General features: G+C 41.4%; 1 protein-coding gene across 1 annotated transcript in view; it reads right to left on the minus strand.

Moving 5' to 3' along the window:
* LOC135495276 (bone morphogenetic protein receptor type-1B-like) overlaps window positions 1–16,520 on the minus strand; it is a 29,778-nt gene extending 13,258 nt beyond the window's left edge. Inside the window, exons 1-4 of the mRNA XM_064783743.1 lie at window positions 16,429–16,520; window positions 4,745–4,923; window positions 3,762–3,879; window positions 3,037–3,154 (exon numbers count right to left, since the gene is read on the minus strand). Coding sequence (XP_064639813.1) covers window positions 3,037–3,154; window positions 3,762–3,879; window positions 4,745–4,923; window positions 16,429–16,495 — 482 coding nt within the window. The 5' untranslated portion in view covers window positions 16,496–16,520. The remainder of the gene's footprint in view (window positions 1–3,036; window positions 3,155–3,761; window positions 3,880–4,744; window positions 4,924–16,428) is intronic.
* Between the last annotated feature and the right edge of the window lie 697 nt (window positions 16,521–17,217).

A 17,217-nucleotide genomic window follows, 5' to 3' on the forward strand; every position in this document is an offset into this window, starting at 1 on the left:
GATCCCTCACAGGTCAATCCAGACTGATGTCCACTTATGACATGTGTGAGGAAATGGAATCATAGCCATGACAAATGCAACCACACACTCCTGGTCTGAAGAAGGAAACAGGTCCAGTAATCGCCCCAGAACAGTGACCACTGGGATAGCATGACCATGACCAAATATGTGATCCGTCACAGCAAAACCAGGCGCATGTCGCACAGAAGATGATCCTAAATGACACCAGGAGATAATGGAAGAAATAGGTGTGCTCGTATTTCACAAAAAGGCAGACAATAGAGAAATGAACAAACAGTCCGTCTCAACCTGCCAAGCTCAGAGCGACATGCGCCTGGTTTTGCTGTGACGGGTCACATATGAAAATCACTAACTGACCAACCTCCAGAGTTTCATTTCATCTGCACATAAATTACCATATCCAGTCACAAATCACATTTGCATAGCTGTGACTAAAAGATTTCTCCCCCTAATCAAATCAGGATGGTCCATGCACAAGTCACCACCTTTTTAATCAAGAATACCTATTTTTGTCCTCATGAATAGCAAAACTAATGACATGAATGATATGAATAATAACGAAGTGACAAACAACAACATATCACTATCTCATGAATAGGCACCGGCCAACATTAAGTTATTTTCTCCCCAACGGCAATTTCGAATATTGGTTAATTCTGGAATATTGGCCAAGCGGGAATTCGTCTGCTGTCGTAAATCATTGGCGTATCACCATTAATGCGTGTAGCTGCTAGTTAGTATTCATTCCACACGAGACGTGTGGTATCAGCGACAGCAGATACAAAGAATTCGCATCACCTATCGCAGTGAAAATAATAATCGAAGTGAGTCAACCGCGTCCTTTCCTCAGCTAATCCGTGGCCATTCATCAAACCACGATTTGACATATTGTAAACAAGGGACATGGAGATGCACGAGGATAAGGCCGATTCTGACACAGGGGACAAACAGAGAGACAATGGATTAGGGTTGCGGCAAACTGATATTGGACCAAGAGGGATGAACATGATCACATGATGGCTCACTGTTGTGTAAGCCGGTCTCTGTTAACCTCATAATACCACGACTGAAACCTAGTGAGTGCACCACTGAAATGGTACATGTACCCTGATTAAAAGCCCTAAAGTACTGCAGAACCCCGATTGACATCTGCTGCACTTTGTTGATCAAGTTGGACTCGATTACCACTTGACACCTTAATTTGAACATTTCATAAAGTGCACCTGTTTGACATTCCACATGTTGTACAATATAAAGTGCATAGATTCTTGAAGAGGTTTTGACAGAACACAAGCTCGGATAAGGTAAATTGAATTTCTTTAGTATCTATTAGATGCATGATTAACAATACCGTTACTCTATGAATTATTAAGCTGGTTTGATGACAGTGGTCAGATTTGGTGACATGTTGTAATGAATGGATACCCATGTGCTGGAATGTGCTGCATGGCATTGTGACAGGCTCAAGACAAAACTATCTGTCCCAGATGTCACACCCGCAGTCTAGATTCATTCACACTGCACAAGACTTTAGCTTCAGAAAATCTTGGAAAATGGTCACAGCCATGCATCTGTTGAGCAATACATCGATCCCCTTCTCATGCATGGCCATAATGGCCACTCTAAACCTTTTCACTTTTTTTGGTTAATCGGCAATATCTTAATTAATGTGAAGCAGTGGTATGGATTATCATTCATCAAACAGAAGTGGCTCAATATCTTTAGACTGACTCTGGTCAGTGGTGGGGCAATGATGGGATCCATGTGAATGAAAGGAAATCATGAAGAGAAAACCAATTTTCTATAAATGATATCAATTCAACTGAAATCCCTGCTGGCGATAAATGACAATGCGTCTCTGTCTGAACCATAAACCAAAGGAGTATTTTTGTCAGCTCAGTAGCAACTCCATTGAGGAAAATGGTGTGAATGTAATCAGAGTCAATAAAGAGAGCCATTTTCTGATAAAAGAGGTTCAGAGCGAAATACTTAGGGCTTATACAGAGAAGCCACAGACTCTTCAAAGGCAGCCGACAGTGAACTGTATCACTTCATTTTGTTATTGGCACCAATTATATCCGAGTGATCCCACCTGAGAAAATGCTGACTAATGCATTTTAGTGTTGGAGAAACATGTAAACGAGAATTCTACTCCGTGGAGTCAAGAGCTTACTGCATGTTTATAGCCCTGCACATGAGTTCAGCCAGGTCAAATTAAATGATCTGTCAAAACTTGCTGTGAATTTTCACTTTTAAACACAAATTGATAATCTTCGTAATGGAAATCGGGTCTTGAGGGACGTGAATGCTAATGGCACCGTGAGAAGTGAGTACTACAGAGTGGGTTTTACAGAGAGTGTAAAAAAACATCAATAGCAATCCTGCAAGTGGCTTATAGTGCAGCTTTTCCTTCAGTAGCTGCTGCAGCAGAACTACACTTGGCTCCAGTTGGTATTGGGAATTCAAGTTACCCACTAGCACTGCAGGTGGGGAACCGTAGTATCCTGAATTCTGTCCCATGTTGACATGAAAGATCAGTAATTTCAGCCTTGGCTGGCATCAAGGCAACAATACTGCATCACAGAAACGAAATATTTTGTATTGAACTCAGGTCCACAACAAGGACAAGCTTTCAAGTATCAAGTGATCGAAAGGCCTGCTATACACCTTTCCAGAAATGGGGCGCTGAGTGTCCGAAATAGTGATGTCATAAGGGGAAACTAGGTGGAGGGACAAAGGAGATAGTCATGGTTGACCAACACACTTGAATGCCTTTAATGACGGACAAGGGGGAAAAAGTTAGTTCCAATGCAAGCCACCAATTTCGGGAAGCATGTATAGGAGGATGGCAAATCAGGTGTCATCCGCGGTAAGCTATATATCCTGCATTTTGATCGAAGACAATCATATCAGGTGTGAGTGGCGTACTTTGTAAGCCATAGCTCAACTACTGATGTACTGTGATTGAAGACCTCTCACCATGAAAGATAAAGAAGCAAGGCAGCTGTCACTTACCGTAAGTACACAAATGTGATGGTGATGATGAGAATGATTAGGCAGACAGTCACCGAGATGAGGAGGGCGATCTGGGTGATGTTTTCGTCGTAGTTTGGATATGGCTGCGGCACGTAGCCTGAAACAGGAAGAAGGGGAAAATGATATGGAAAGGTACGATGACAATGTCAGTCAAATGTAAATGATGCATGTCTTATCTTATTACTTCTCTAAGTCAAAGAAGGACCCAACCTCCCTTGGTTTGAGGTGCACAGAGTTGTAACTGCACAAGCAAACACATGTAAGATTTATCGTGCACTCATTATCATAATTTATGCCAATTATTATACTGCATGTTTACTGCCATAATAGCAGCAATAATCATCTCTCAATCCTCCTCAGACGAGCTGGAGATGACGAAATTATGAAAAACAATTTTTTGCTCTGCCTGTCAAGTAGACATGTGGAGTCAAGAAACCTGATAGATCAAATGCTTTTTTCATTTTCATTAGTTATTTATATGCATGGATAAGACAGCCATTCTAATCTCAAGTGCAATTTGATAGGAAACAAAAGTTCCCTCTTGATCGACTTGACTGCCTCAGTCGAGACTAGCCACTTCAATACCCCCTTTTTGAGAAGATTTCTCGGAGAATTGTCAAAATCTTACAAGACAAACCAAATTCACCGTGCAGAACTCGGTGACTTAGTTGCAGACTCAGTTAAGCTAAGCTCTGAATACTTACTGGGAGGACTTGTAGGAGGAGCTTTTGGGATAGGTTCGAGATTTTGGTTGCATAGATCGCCATCGTCACAACATAATACGGACTGAGGGATCTTGTGAGGTACTTTATCCCCTTGGCACTGCAATGAGAAGGACGGCCATGACAAACAACACCTGGACCACACTAGAAGAGGGCGATTGCCTTCAAATGTACCCCCCCTTACTTCCAATCTGCCCATTTTTTCTTCTCTTTTTTTTCCTAATGGCAAATGTGCTGAACTAAAGTATGATGTATCCTATGTAAACCGAACCCCTCACACAATAACTTCGGAACATAAGTAGCCAATTTCACCAAAATAGTTCTGCAAGAGCCCCACGTAAAGGGTCCTTGTGATATTTATTTTTGAGGTTCCGACTTGAAAAGAGCAATAGCGTGAATACCGAGAGCCGTTCCCAGCCATTAACTATGTCAAAAGGGCTCTTGAGGCAGGAAACATACAGTAATACTACACCAAAATGTATAGTCTAGTGCAGTTACAAGGGCTTTTATACAAATTTGGAAGTTTCACGATGGACATCACCTGCGGCAGATGAACATCAGGAAAGGCACTTCACATGTCAAGTGTTGACCATAGAGTGAATTTTTTTAATATCAAATTGATAACTTTTTTTATGTTGGGACTGCTCAAATTCTCAACCAGAAAGTCACCCAAAACATAGCAAAGGCACCACCTCTGAGGCTGATTGTTGCTTGGTCTCCAGTAGTGAAATGGCCTATAATGCACTGGATACAGTGAGAGTGGTTGCAAATCAGTCGCTAACGGTTCAAGAGTGCTCAGCTGAGATGCTGAGGTAGTCTGGGCCGTTTTGATACAGCGACACATAAAGTGGATTGCCCAGCAGTGGACAACACTGTCAGTATGGTGCCAGGAAGACACCGAGGGACACTAGCCCCAATTTGCTCAGTACATCCCTCACAATCTAAAAGTCTAGATCCCAACTTACCGTTAAAAGCGATGCCTCGTCTGGTGGAAGACATCCATAACTCCACGTATCCACCTCCGCACCATTTTCTGTTTCCCTAATTATCGCTGCAAAACATTTACTCTCTGGTTTTGCTATACACGTATTATTGACATGAAGATAACTGTGGCATGGGTCACAAAAGCACAGTAAAGATGAGGCTGAAAAGAGAAGATGAGATACACATAAGTTACAGAAGCCCACAGGAATCACCCTGGATGTTTAATGAGATCTTTCCTCTCCAGCTTGATTGCTTAGTGTCCGGAGCTTCTGCAAAGCATTCTAGACAATCGCAGTATCAAACAAAAACAGCAGTGACACACATCATCCCAAGAAAAACCACAACAACACCATTCCAGGTTGATAACTGAAACTGCTGTTAGTCCACTGAAAGAAAAAGACATGGATTAGTGTTTCAACATGTAAACAACGTGACTGAGATCATCAACATCATTATCGTATTCATTATCATCACTACATTGTATTTGCCAAATATCCTCTTACTTATTGATCCCTAAAATAAAGAAACCGTAATCATGTTTTAGAATCATTGTAAAGCAGTAGGGAATGGACTGGACCTACCTAACACACCACCCAAAGCCATCAGTGACAAGTTGCCAACAGCGATGTGCGAAACAGAGAGGAGGTTTGAAAACAGGTTTTAACTTATCCAAATCATCTATGTCCTGAGGGCATCTGATCCTGCATTGCTGGCTGATCTTTCAGACCTTAAAGCCTGTACAAGTTTCTGAAAACCTGTTACCACCTTGAAATATGAACCATGGTTTTTATGTCAGACAAAATAGCAGAGGCTGCTGCCAGAGGCTGAAAGGAAGAACCAAAAGCGAGTCCATCCACAAGAAAGAGGTCGACTGACTGAGAATGCTGACATGAAATTCACCTACTACCCAGCTGTCCTTCTGACCAACAAGGCTTGCAGCAACTCAACAATTGATCAGGTTTTATTGTTGGTTTCATTATTGATTTGATATTTTTTCAATAAAGGATGACTGACAAGCAAGGTCAGCAATGCCTGTGGGGATAAATCACAGAAAAGAGCAGTTGAGTTTGAAGGTAACTGCATGAAGTCTCTGGCGGGTCTCCACAGAAACTTTCTTGGGTTCCAAGGAGCTGCAACAAAGTGCCAGGGGAACCAAGCCCAGGTGGTGACTCGGCCCGGATTCATCTCCTCAACCTCTTGATCTTGAGGTTGAAGCTCTTCTACTGTACTATTGCTGCCCCCTAAGGTGAACCAGCCCAGTCATGAACACCTAAGCCTAACTTTTCTCCATCTCATACATGTACCTCTCAAGAAAGCTGTCCCACAAGAGTGGGAAGTCTTGTCTCAACCAAAACTTGTTGACAACAACCTGACCAGAATGTTCCCTATGCTGTACAGAGTGGAACTTTATCGCCCGCCTGCACAATGGAGACAACTACCCCCCTCGGATTTATCACTGTCAAACTCTGGTCATCTTTCAAGATAGAGAAAGCACACTTCCAACCTTATAATTTGCGGCTGTGTGCCTTCCCGATAAATTTCAATGCGCAGACAGGCTGACGACTCCTATTGTATGACTCCATGTCCCCCACATTGAGAAGCACTGCACAAAATAAAACATAGGCAATGCCAAAACAAAGACAAGCATGGCCCACTCCTTGTTGAAAAAGTTTTTATGATTTTGCATTTTGTGGAGTGGAACTGTCTTCTCATAAGCCTGGCAGACAAGAAAAGCAATCGGGGTTCTGAACCTTAAGGTAATCAACTTCAAAACAACTGGGGTAGGCCTAAGCCTCCCAATTCTTAGTTAGTCCAAGAACCAAGATAACTTACAAAACCAGAAGCTAAGGCAGAGTTTTTTCCTTCACTCTGACTCTGACAATTACACTTCCTGTGTTTGGATGAAACTATCCATTGCTGGAAAACATCCGGGGACAGACGAGAATGCCAAAGTGGAGCTCAAGATATGGATGGACTATACAGCCATGGTACAAGCACAGGCCAACCTTGGAGGGTCAAGTGGGCTCCAACAAGACTGAACTTCATTCCTGTACATTATCACAGTTGGTGTAAAATTTACTTTATGCCCCTATTGAGACACAACCAAGGTTGACCTCCAAGGTGCATTGTGTACTTTCCTAAGTGTTTTATGACTGGCAAGATATGTCAATTTATGACTCTTTATTCAAACTTCAGTATTGGCAAGGCACTGGCCATAGAAAGTCATGCAACACCGGGCCGATATTTTGTTATGACTTATCTACAGCTAGCTATGTTCAGCGTGACATCACTGCAACCTCATAGCAATAGCAACATGGGTTGTTAATTCCTTCCGTCCTTTGGATCATTTCTAACACACACTCACTAGTGTCAGGAACGATACAAGGACCATAAGAGAATGTCGGTCGAACCTTTTGAAGTACAGGACCATTGCAAAATCATGAAGTGGGCTAAGCCATAGTCAAAGCCATACAGTCTTAGTATTTTCATACAGAGAGAAAACCAATAGCCCCTGGCAGGGACCAAACACTTCAAAAGCCTAACAACGCGCCAACCTAAGTATTATCATTGACACTTCCATTCCTTCAGGCCTAAGTATACACTAATGGTCAATGAAGAAAAAACTCAGTAAGTTTAATTGAAGCCGTAAATAACAGGTTACAACAAATCAAACAGGACCACTTTCAAAGCAGGCCCGATGTTACTGTATTCTACATGTCAAATGGTTTGAAGGGACAAGGAAATAAAACAACATGCAATCAAATTCTTTTTTTTCTTTTAGGAACACCACAGTTTAGATGCCGCCAAGATCAGAGATCAGAGACGCTTGGTCTACTTGAATATGTCTGAGAACTTGACTAGTATTTGAGTACATGTATGCAGTAGGGTGGTCTAAGTATCTGGTTTTGGGCAGTCCTAAACGTCCCAGTTACAGTCCGATACAGTTCACGACTACAGGGCATCACACAAAGTTGTTCACAATAGTGTCCCACTTCAATTCCACAACAGTTTCAGCCTAAAGGAGTGGCCTTGTTAGACAGAATAGCCAACAGTAGCCATAACAAAATACAGTTTTCTCAAGTGTTTTCTGTTGCAGCCTCGGCCTCTCATTCTGAGTAACATACATTTGTAGTGGCATACTTGAATGAAGACTATATGAGTATCATCACAACAAAAGAAGCGTCTTGTCACGGAAGATACTTTTCAAATTGTTACATCTCCCTGGCGTAACTTACTACATGTCAATGAAGAACTGAAACAAAATCAGAGCCAGATTTTGAACCTCATCATACGTTTCACATCAAGAAAACAGACACGAGGATAATACTTCTGCACCAGACTATCAGTGGCTGTACCCGATGTGCAGACAACCAGTGCAGTGCATAGACGCAACCTGAACCAGAAGAACCGCTCACAGAAGGCGAGGAGGAGAGAACTCGAGAGGTAGCGGCCAGTCACTTTACATGCACCACTGGTGTGAGGCAAGTACAGCCATGGTGTTATTGCACCTCAACAATGTCAATGTCAGACATATTACAGCCAGTTCCAAAACAAGGACCCGACATATGCACATTGTAGGTGGAAGGGCAAAAGGGAAAGGAAAACCACACACCCTGCCCCCCAAAAATGGTAGCTTTAGGACGACATAACTTCAGCTTCTTCTTGGCTAAACGAATGGTACAGGGAACATCTGAGATTTTGGAAATTGACCAAGAAAGGAGTTCAGTAGGTGAAACCGAAGTTGCATCCCTTGCTCAATGCAATAAGGACACGACACAACAAGCTGCATTGTGGTATGAACATAAGGGAGATTCAGCAATTACTGAAGAATTACAGAGATACGGCAGGATATAGACCCCAGAAACTCACCGAGAAATTTTCCCTGATGGGCTCACTCCTAATCCCAGCATGTAAAGAACAAACAACACTGAGAATCGCAAAGAAACATAAAACAACAAAACGCTGAAAATATTCAAGGATGTTTGGATATCGAGAGGAGACTATTTTGAAAGGCATCATCTGCGCTAAGGTAATGAGCTGGATAGCGTAGCCTAAGTTAGCACTACTATGACCAAGAAATCGACATTGTCTCCTGTTTCCTGTAATTGGCTTGATGGGATGTTGCTGAAGTTACCACAATTCTATCCTAGTTCTTACATCAACAGAATATCCTGTTGCTGTATTAGGAGGGGAATGCGTGCAGTTATAATTGGAATGGAAATTTGAACTTTCACGCTGTGTCCGGGAGTCCAATTTCCCCATCAGCATTAGCACCAATGAAATAAGCAATCATGAGAATTTTAAAGGTTGATTTTATGAACTAGAAAAAAATAAGATTAATGGAATGTTCAAATCAATTTGTCTGACGTTTGACTGTACTTGGGGAACTTTGAGAAAAGCAGAGTACTGCACAGCTGGTGTGAACAGGGTTACAGGAAAATTCGTCCCCGGATAATTCGTCCCCGGAAAATTCGTCCCCGCAAATTCGTCCCCGGATAATTCGTCCCCAAGGAAAATTCGTCCCCGGAAAATCCGTCCCCGAGGATAATTCGTCCCCGAGGATAGTTCGTCCCCGGAAAATTTGTCCCCGAGGATAAGTCGTCCCTGGAAAGTTCGTCCCCGAGGATAATTCGTCCCCAGAAAATTTTACAAAGTTGAAAGTTTCTGACTTTACTTTCCAAGACTCTTAAGTCTCGTCGAATGGACTGTAGTAATAACTACTACTTTCGATTTTTCTCATTCAGTGTAACATCTCTCTTTACTATCCTACTAGCTAGTTAACTACCCCACTATTTTCATAGGTAGAGGTGGGCAGGCGAAATATTTTATTGAAGAATTTAGAGTTTTTCTTTCATTCTGACCAGTAAAAATACTTATTTGTAAAAAAATAAATTATTTCGCCTGCCTACCTCTACCTACTATGAAAAGAGTGGAGTAGGTAACTAGCTAGTAGGGTAGTAACTAGAGATATAACACTGAATGAGAAAAGTCGAAAGTAGAAAGTAATGTCAGAAACTTTCAACTTTTGTTTAATTTTCCGGGTACGAATTATCCTCGGGCACGAATTTCCCAGGGACGAATTATCCTAGGGGACATATTTTCCGGGGACAAATATTCTGGGGACGAAATTTTCCTCAGGGACGAATTTTCCAGGGACGAATTATCCTCGGGGACGAATTATCCGGAGACGAATTTTCCTCGGGGACAAATTTTCCAGGGACGAATTATCCTCGGGGACGAATTTTCCGGGGACGAATTTTCCTAGGGGACGAATTTTCCGGGGACGAGTTTTCTGGGGACGAATTTTCCGGGGACGAATTTTCCTAGAGCCTGTGAACAGCCAGCTTTGCATTTTGACAGGAATATGCTATAAATATTGTTCTAGATGTTTGATCAGGGAGCTCAGCAGAGTGCATCGAAAGTGCCATTTTGAAAACAAAGGAGCCTACCTTGTCCCATACTCAGTCATATATGTTCATTTGAAGGATGGTGATCACCAAAGTCTTTTTTAATGCCCTTTTTTTTTAAAGTCACAATCTGAAAAGACCATATGGCGTTGAACAAACAAAAAAATCATTCTCTCCAGATAAACTGACCTGACCCCAATAAAGCCACACAAAGGCCAATTATTTTTGAGAATTGTACATCACAACTAAGAGTCTCGACATTACAAATCTTGATATAGAGGTTATACATTGGCAGCTCTTACCTCAATAATCATCACCCCCTCTGCAGAAAAGGCTATAATAAGAGATGAAATGACTTCTGAAGGAGCGACCATCGCTGCAACCTCGGATGAATATCAAAGTCATGACCCGTGATAAACTGTTTTACTCACAGACATGAACTCGCTTCCTTCAGGTCTTAGCGTTAAAAATCTTTCATCGTCCCAAAAAACAGTCAGTTTGCAAAAGCCATTGATGTGCTTTACTGGATGCACGAATGTTGCAAGTGCATTTCTTCATGCTCCACGATACACAGCCGAATGTACAGCCGTGTAAAAATCATTCTAGGGGTATCGCTAACACAGCTCATCCAATGCTATTCGCTGAAAGCCTTGCAAGTGTTTACTCATGTTTCATATGAAAATATGGATGACACTCAACCTGCCAATGCAATGATGATGTTAGATTATCGCTGGGAAGATAAGTCATCCAATGGAAAAACAATTTGCGGCTCCTTGCTATGTTACTGTGTGGAGTGATAACAATATTAGATGCATGCACTTCAGAATGCACACAGCTACAGAACAAATACTGCTGCCTCCAGTGCATGTTATGTCTTCACACAAATGATTTTGATTTTGTTGTGCAGATTGTTATACATGGGATTCACCAATGGCATGTATCAGTTCAAAATGAGAGAACTTGGATTGCTTATAGGAAAGTATGGAAGAAGTGTAAAGAAGGTCCACACAAACATAACGACCGGCACGACCAAGTATTTTCTGTCGAGGTGACCTCTGCATCTACATTTTGGGGTAGAATGCTACAAAAGAACATTTTACCTGAGATGTTGGCACACCAAACACCAAAATGGCCTTGCTTATGTTTTCAGACATCGTTCTACAAGTACAACTCATGTCACTGCTGAGATTATAAAATGCCCCCTCCCCCATCGCCACTCACCCTGTGAAAGCGGTCGCACAATGGGGACATGTCTCTCACAACACATTAGGTGCTAATTGAAGCAATTAAAAGGATGTCCCACGGCCATAGGACATGTCCAACAGCGAAGGGACAAAAGCCAACTAACGTCTTTCAGGTTTTAGTAGCGGTAGAGACCATACTGCTTTCAAATGAAAAATTTCTTTTAAAAGATGTTGAGAATGAAAAAGCTATGTAGAAACTCAATGAGTTCAAACTGCATTTGAAAACCAGGCAGCCATATTAGGTTTTCTTGCCACAACTTCAATTTGGTGTAAGTCCGAGAAGGGGCAAACACTTTACGGTCAATAAAGTTTGGTTATTCCCAACCACATGATTTTCTCCAGTCCGAGTATGTGACCTCTTGAACCCGTACCCCTAATTGTTGAGGAAATACATAATTTTCAATCTCACAGGAAATTGCCACATATTCCCCCTAATTACATAAGCTGTGTTAGTATTTCAAAATGCATGAGAAGGACTTCACAGTTTCATTCTAGGGCTCATGCAAACAAGCAAATGGATTTAAGATTGCAATGAGAAAATAGGTATCAAGTTGATCAGGGTTATCTTTCTCATCATCATCATAATTCTCCTCCCCTTGCATGTTGTCATGAGCTTCTGAATTTAGTATCAAGTTCTGCTACTTCCAGCTAGCTACAAGTTACGAAGCAATTTGTAAGAACAGAAAAAAACAACATGAAAACAATCAAAGTATGTGTTTTACAAGTCATTAGAATCAGATTGATTTAGATTGAACATATTGTGCCTTGAGCTGAGTAGCCAGACTGTTGTGCCAACCTTATGCAAGAAACTCTTGGAGCCCAAACCAGTGGAAGTAATGGTTGGTCTCCTTGAGCTGAGAGTAAGCGGCTTTACCATTTAAAAGATTTGTACAATCATAATACTTGTAATCTGTTTGTCTGGGGGAGTTTTGCAGCAATTGTTATCAATGACAGATTGAAATGACATGTTCTACAATCAGAGTACACTTGAATGTACAAATTTTCTGCCGAATGGAGGAATATGTTAAAAACGGGCTACATCACAGCTGAGCTTACAATGATCAATGTGTATGCCCCACCTCTCACCCTCATACCTTTTAGAGAAGACAGATCATCAAGACTAGGAAACAAAAAGACCCAGTGCAAAGGAGAAACAATCGTGTCTGGCTCACTGATCTGAATCACAGAGTTATACTTCTGGTACTTTTGTCTGCTTGTTTATTACCCCAAATAGCTCATTATGAGTCAGGAAAATAATATCTGCATTTCAATCACAACTACAAATGATCAACAGAGTTGATTTGCCATCCATCATATTTCAATTCGAGAAGGACGGGTATCAGTAATCAGAGCATCACAGACTATACCCAACCACTTCCGAATTCCCAAACAGGAATACCTTTGCAAAGGTTGGTCTCAAGTTTTCCTCCTCTCACCAATTTTGACCATCAGCGGCCTACAGTAGTGTAAGCAGACACCTACATGTATTGGGGTCAAGTGCCATGGCTAAGGACTTGGGAGTCAAAAGCAGCACCAAATGCAACGACTGAGTCCACAGGAGATGCAAAGGGACAGACTGCACCCCGAATAGGTTGATGCCCCGGGCATCCTGGACTCTCCAAACATTTTTCATTGTGTTCTAGAGGGGAGGTGTCTATCAGGTAGAAGAGCCCCATTTCACCACCTTGGGCTCCTCATTGTCAAACCATCCAGATAAAGACTGGCTGAACCAGAATAGAGGGGAGGCACCAACATTAGGTGACCCATGGGGCAAACATGTAATTTACAACATGAACGATCTCTTCTATCTACCCACTGAGCAGACGAAAATAGGTGAATTACGAACCTCTGCTTGAATAGTTAATTGGGTCCATAAAGTAGGTTAGCCCTTCTTCAACTACAATGCACAGGGTGTCCCGATCCATTTGATGACAATTCACACGACCATTCGTGCACTTTCCATACAGGAACCACCAGATAAGTTTTACCTGTTGCATAACAGCATTGGTGTATGGGGTGGATAGTTGCAACTCCTGCTGTCTCTGACTCTTGAGTAGGGCATTTTATTATTATCTGCACAAGAAAATGAAGACCCTGTCACACGAAGACGCAAAAGCACCCTGGCAAACGAGGATTTTTGCTCCGTCGAATCCCAACCAACTGCTCACTTCTAGCTAGAAGCTCTGCATTGCCATCATAATATTGGCAAACTATGCAGCCTTTAGCATTCTAAATCTGGTGATGTACATTTTGTACTGGATGAGGAGCAATGAATAGAAATGCAAAGGTATGGGGATGATTTGCAAAGAGTATAGAGAATAAGGCCTCTTGAGGAGACCAGCCACTTTTTCAATCGCTAGAAATAAGTGGTGAAAACTGCTCTTGTGTAACTTTGTCCCATAATTGTTCAAAGTGTAAATTATGAGACAATAATAGTAAGTTATAATGGCCCACTCAATTACTCCTTGCCATAACACAAAGGTAGGAAAACTCTGATACACACCATAATTGACTGCTCTACATAGGATGAATTGAAATAATAGCTCAGAAAGAGCCCAGTGTCATGCTGGTGTCTGACTGATTGGCCACTTATTTCATTTGAGGAAAACAGTCAGGTAGAAAAAAATATAAATGGAAAATTTACTATAATTATCGACAGCTTTAGTCTGCATGACACCACTCCATAAATGCTATGGCACCACTTTTTAAGGGGACTACCTAAAAGTGGGGTACATGTACCACACTTTGTGTGCCAAGGACAGACTTTTCTAAAATACATTCTATTTAAGTGTACATGTATGTTTGATGGCAAAATGTCATTCGGTCAGACTGCATACCTGCTATTCAGACTGCCACAATACCACTTTACTTTCAGCAAAACAACAGTTTTTTTTCAAGAGAGCATCAAGATGTGCAGTGCAGGCAGTTGGGATAGACCATTTTTGTGTGTTCATCTTTCAAGAATAGTGTGACGAAACCCATGACATTTTAGAGTATACAATTCCTTGCTATCAACAAGCCATCTGCACAGCTAAACTCGCATCACCAGCTTATGGCGCGAATCACTCATGCTATACTTTTTCTTCGATATTTTTGCATTTCTTGTACACAATTTGCATCATAAATTGCCGGAGGTTGCATAATGCATAAATCTGATGATTTTTAGATCGGCCATCAGGGTCCTGATCGGTATTGTGCAAGCTGTCACCGGACAGGATTATTGATCATGTTGATAGGACTTCTCCAGGCTAAAATGAAACTAACTGCCTTTTTATGGGTGCTTTTCCTGTTGGGGAACACGCAGTTGCCATAGTTAGGCTAATCGGATTACAGGGAACCGATTATTACACATCTAGACTACCTGGTTGCGGAAGATAACCATGATTTACCGACCAAGTTGGAAAATATTAACTTTTGCTCGTGCAAACATGTACAGCAAAATTGGATGTAGTTGGCAAAAAGATTTCTTACCACCTCATCAAGATAACATAAGACCATCCAATTTGACCTACTTTCTGCTCCATGTGGGGGGTAATGGCTTTTTACATGTACATCCAATCTAATTTGAACAAAATAAGACACCCAAGATGCCCGCGGTCTAGTCTACATGTTCACAAACAGAAACATGAATCCCAAACAAAATCTTGCACTCTCTGTCTAAAGTCTTGCTTTCACTGTAAGTTGATACATGAAATAAAAACAGATGCAACCACGTACATATTCCATGCCTTTTGGTCATCTGATTACAACCAGGACTGGGCTGATAGGGCATCCCTTTAGATCTAAAGCATATTATTCTCTCATCTGACTTGCAGGCTCAATATGGAGGCTTATACACGCAGTTCTTCTCACTAAAAACTTTTACCAGTTTCATGCCAGTGCCACCTAACCACTAAAACTCAATGGAGCAGATGGTGTGGAGTCCACTTTGGTAACAATTTTGTTACAAAGAGCACACCAGAACCGAAGCCAGCTTATCGCCTCTAAATACAAACACAAACAAGCCATACAAATTACAAGCACGCCTAAATGGGGGTGCATGCTCCTGCATAAATAAACCACAGAAAATACCCAGTAGCAAAATCGTCTATTATTCCTGACCACACTTTAAAACCCGATTACACAGAAACCTTTTTTTATGAGGGCTCATAGCCCGAAGAGCCAACCAACTTTCCTGCTATCCTGAATTTCGGGACCAGACTGCATGCTGCTCTTTTCCGAATCATCGGGAAAAAAACTTTTTTTTAAATTTTCAAAATCCCTGCCCTTCTGGATTTTTTGAAGAAACACTTATCTCTTTCAGCCTACCCAATCAACTGTCAACACTGGTTTATAACAGGGAAGCACTTTGAAGCTGGCATCCTAAATGTACATGTATGTAGATGTCTTAATTTTTTTAAATTCTGGATTTATACATGGTAAAGAAAAAGGCGAGTTGTTAGGGGAATTTTCAATTTTACTACAATCGTTTTTTTACCCAAAACGAGCTGGACCCTTTACGTTATATATTCTAAGTGTTCTTCAAAGTTTGACATCTGACATTAAGGGTGCTTTGACAGAACAAGACTGCTTCAACCTGAAGCAAATTGGACTTGTTTTTAAAGTAGGCCTACAACAACATGCAAAAGCCAAAACTCCAATCAATTTCTGAAAGATTAAGGAATTTGGTAAAATAGAAGAATGCAACGAGAGCTGAAAAAAAAGAAAATGCTGCAATAGATCGCACAATCTGAGCTGAATAACGTATTGTAGTCGAAAGAAATATCCAAAATCAGTGCACAGTTCCCCACACACAGATTGTACATACAATACAAGGGCCGACATAGTACATGTACATACACCCGAAGAGCCAAATACAATGTATTCCACTATAATATGGACTCGGTTCGATAACAAGACTTCGATTTCGAACCATGTTTTAAAGAAATCGGCAGTATTCCGAGTTCCGATCTTCGGGTGATTTGAAGGGTTTTAACTGTAGATGTTATCCATGAGGTTTAAATTTGAACCTACCGTTTTTAAAGAGGTAAAATAACCCAAGTAAAATCAAAATCGAGAAAGAATTCACATCGTCCGCCATTTTCCTTGAGAGTTTTACTACTGACCAAGCGTGACGTCACGGGGCTTTCCCAAGACATGCCCGCACTCCCCCAAATGTGTGTTACAACAATATCTTTGATTCGCAGCAACTATTGATGAAAGCTATGCAAGTTTACTATGATCACTGCTCATAGAATTGAAAACAATGTTTTGTTTAGAAAGCGATAAAGATAGACGCTAGACGCTAGACGCTTGGATGTAGCAGTATACATTGTACTGTTAAAATACTGTCCCAGTATATTACAAATGGAACTTTATCACCGTTTGATTCGTCTGCTCGGTTGTCTATTCGCCAGAAGGTACCAGTGCGATCGCCAAGAGCGTGAAGACATGAAGACATCAAGACAGTCGGTCTCAAAGGCACAACCTGTCCTCAGGTGTGGGGTACTATGCTGCAAAGGTGGACGGGTCAAGGACTAACTACGAACAACGTGGCCAAGCCAAAACTGAAGGCTCGTGATTAAAGACTTTTAGGTCTTCCAACCTAAAACTATTTTTTCCCCGGAAATTATATCCTTGGACATGGGAGATTTTAAATTTCTACTCTACTTTGATACTCCTACATCGCATACAAAATACAAATATCGATAGGCGGAGTACATTTAAAACGATGCTCTTCCATACCCCGGACACTCGAGCTACTTTTCCAACACATTGGGTGAATGCACTGGAAAGACATCTGGTGAGAGACTTTTAAACCAA

The sequence above is a fragment of the Lineus longissimus genome, chromosome 1 (assembly GCF_910592395.1).
Source record: "Lineus longissimus chromosome 1, tnLinLong1.2, whole genome shotgun sequence".
Taxonomy (NCBI): domain Eukaryota; kingdom Metazoa; phylum Nemertea; class Pilidiophora; order Heteronemertea; family Lineidae; genus Lineus; species Lineus longissimus.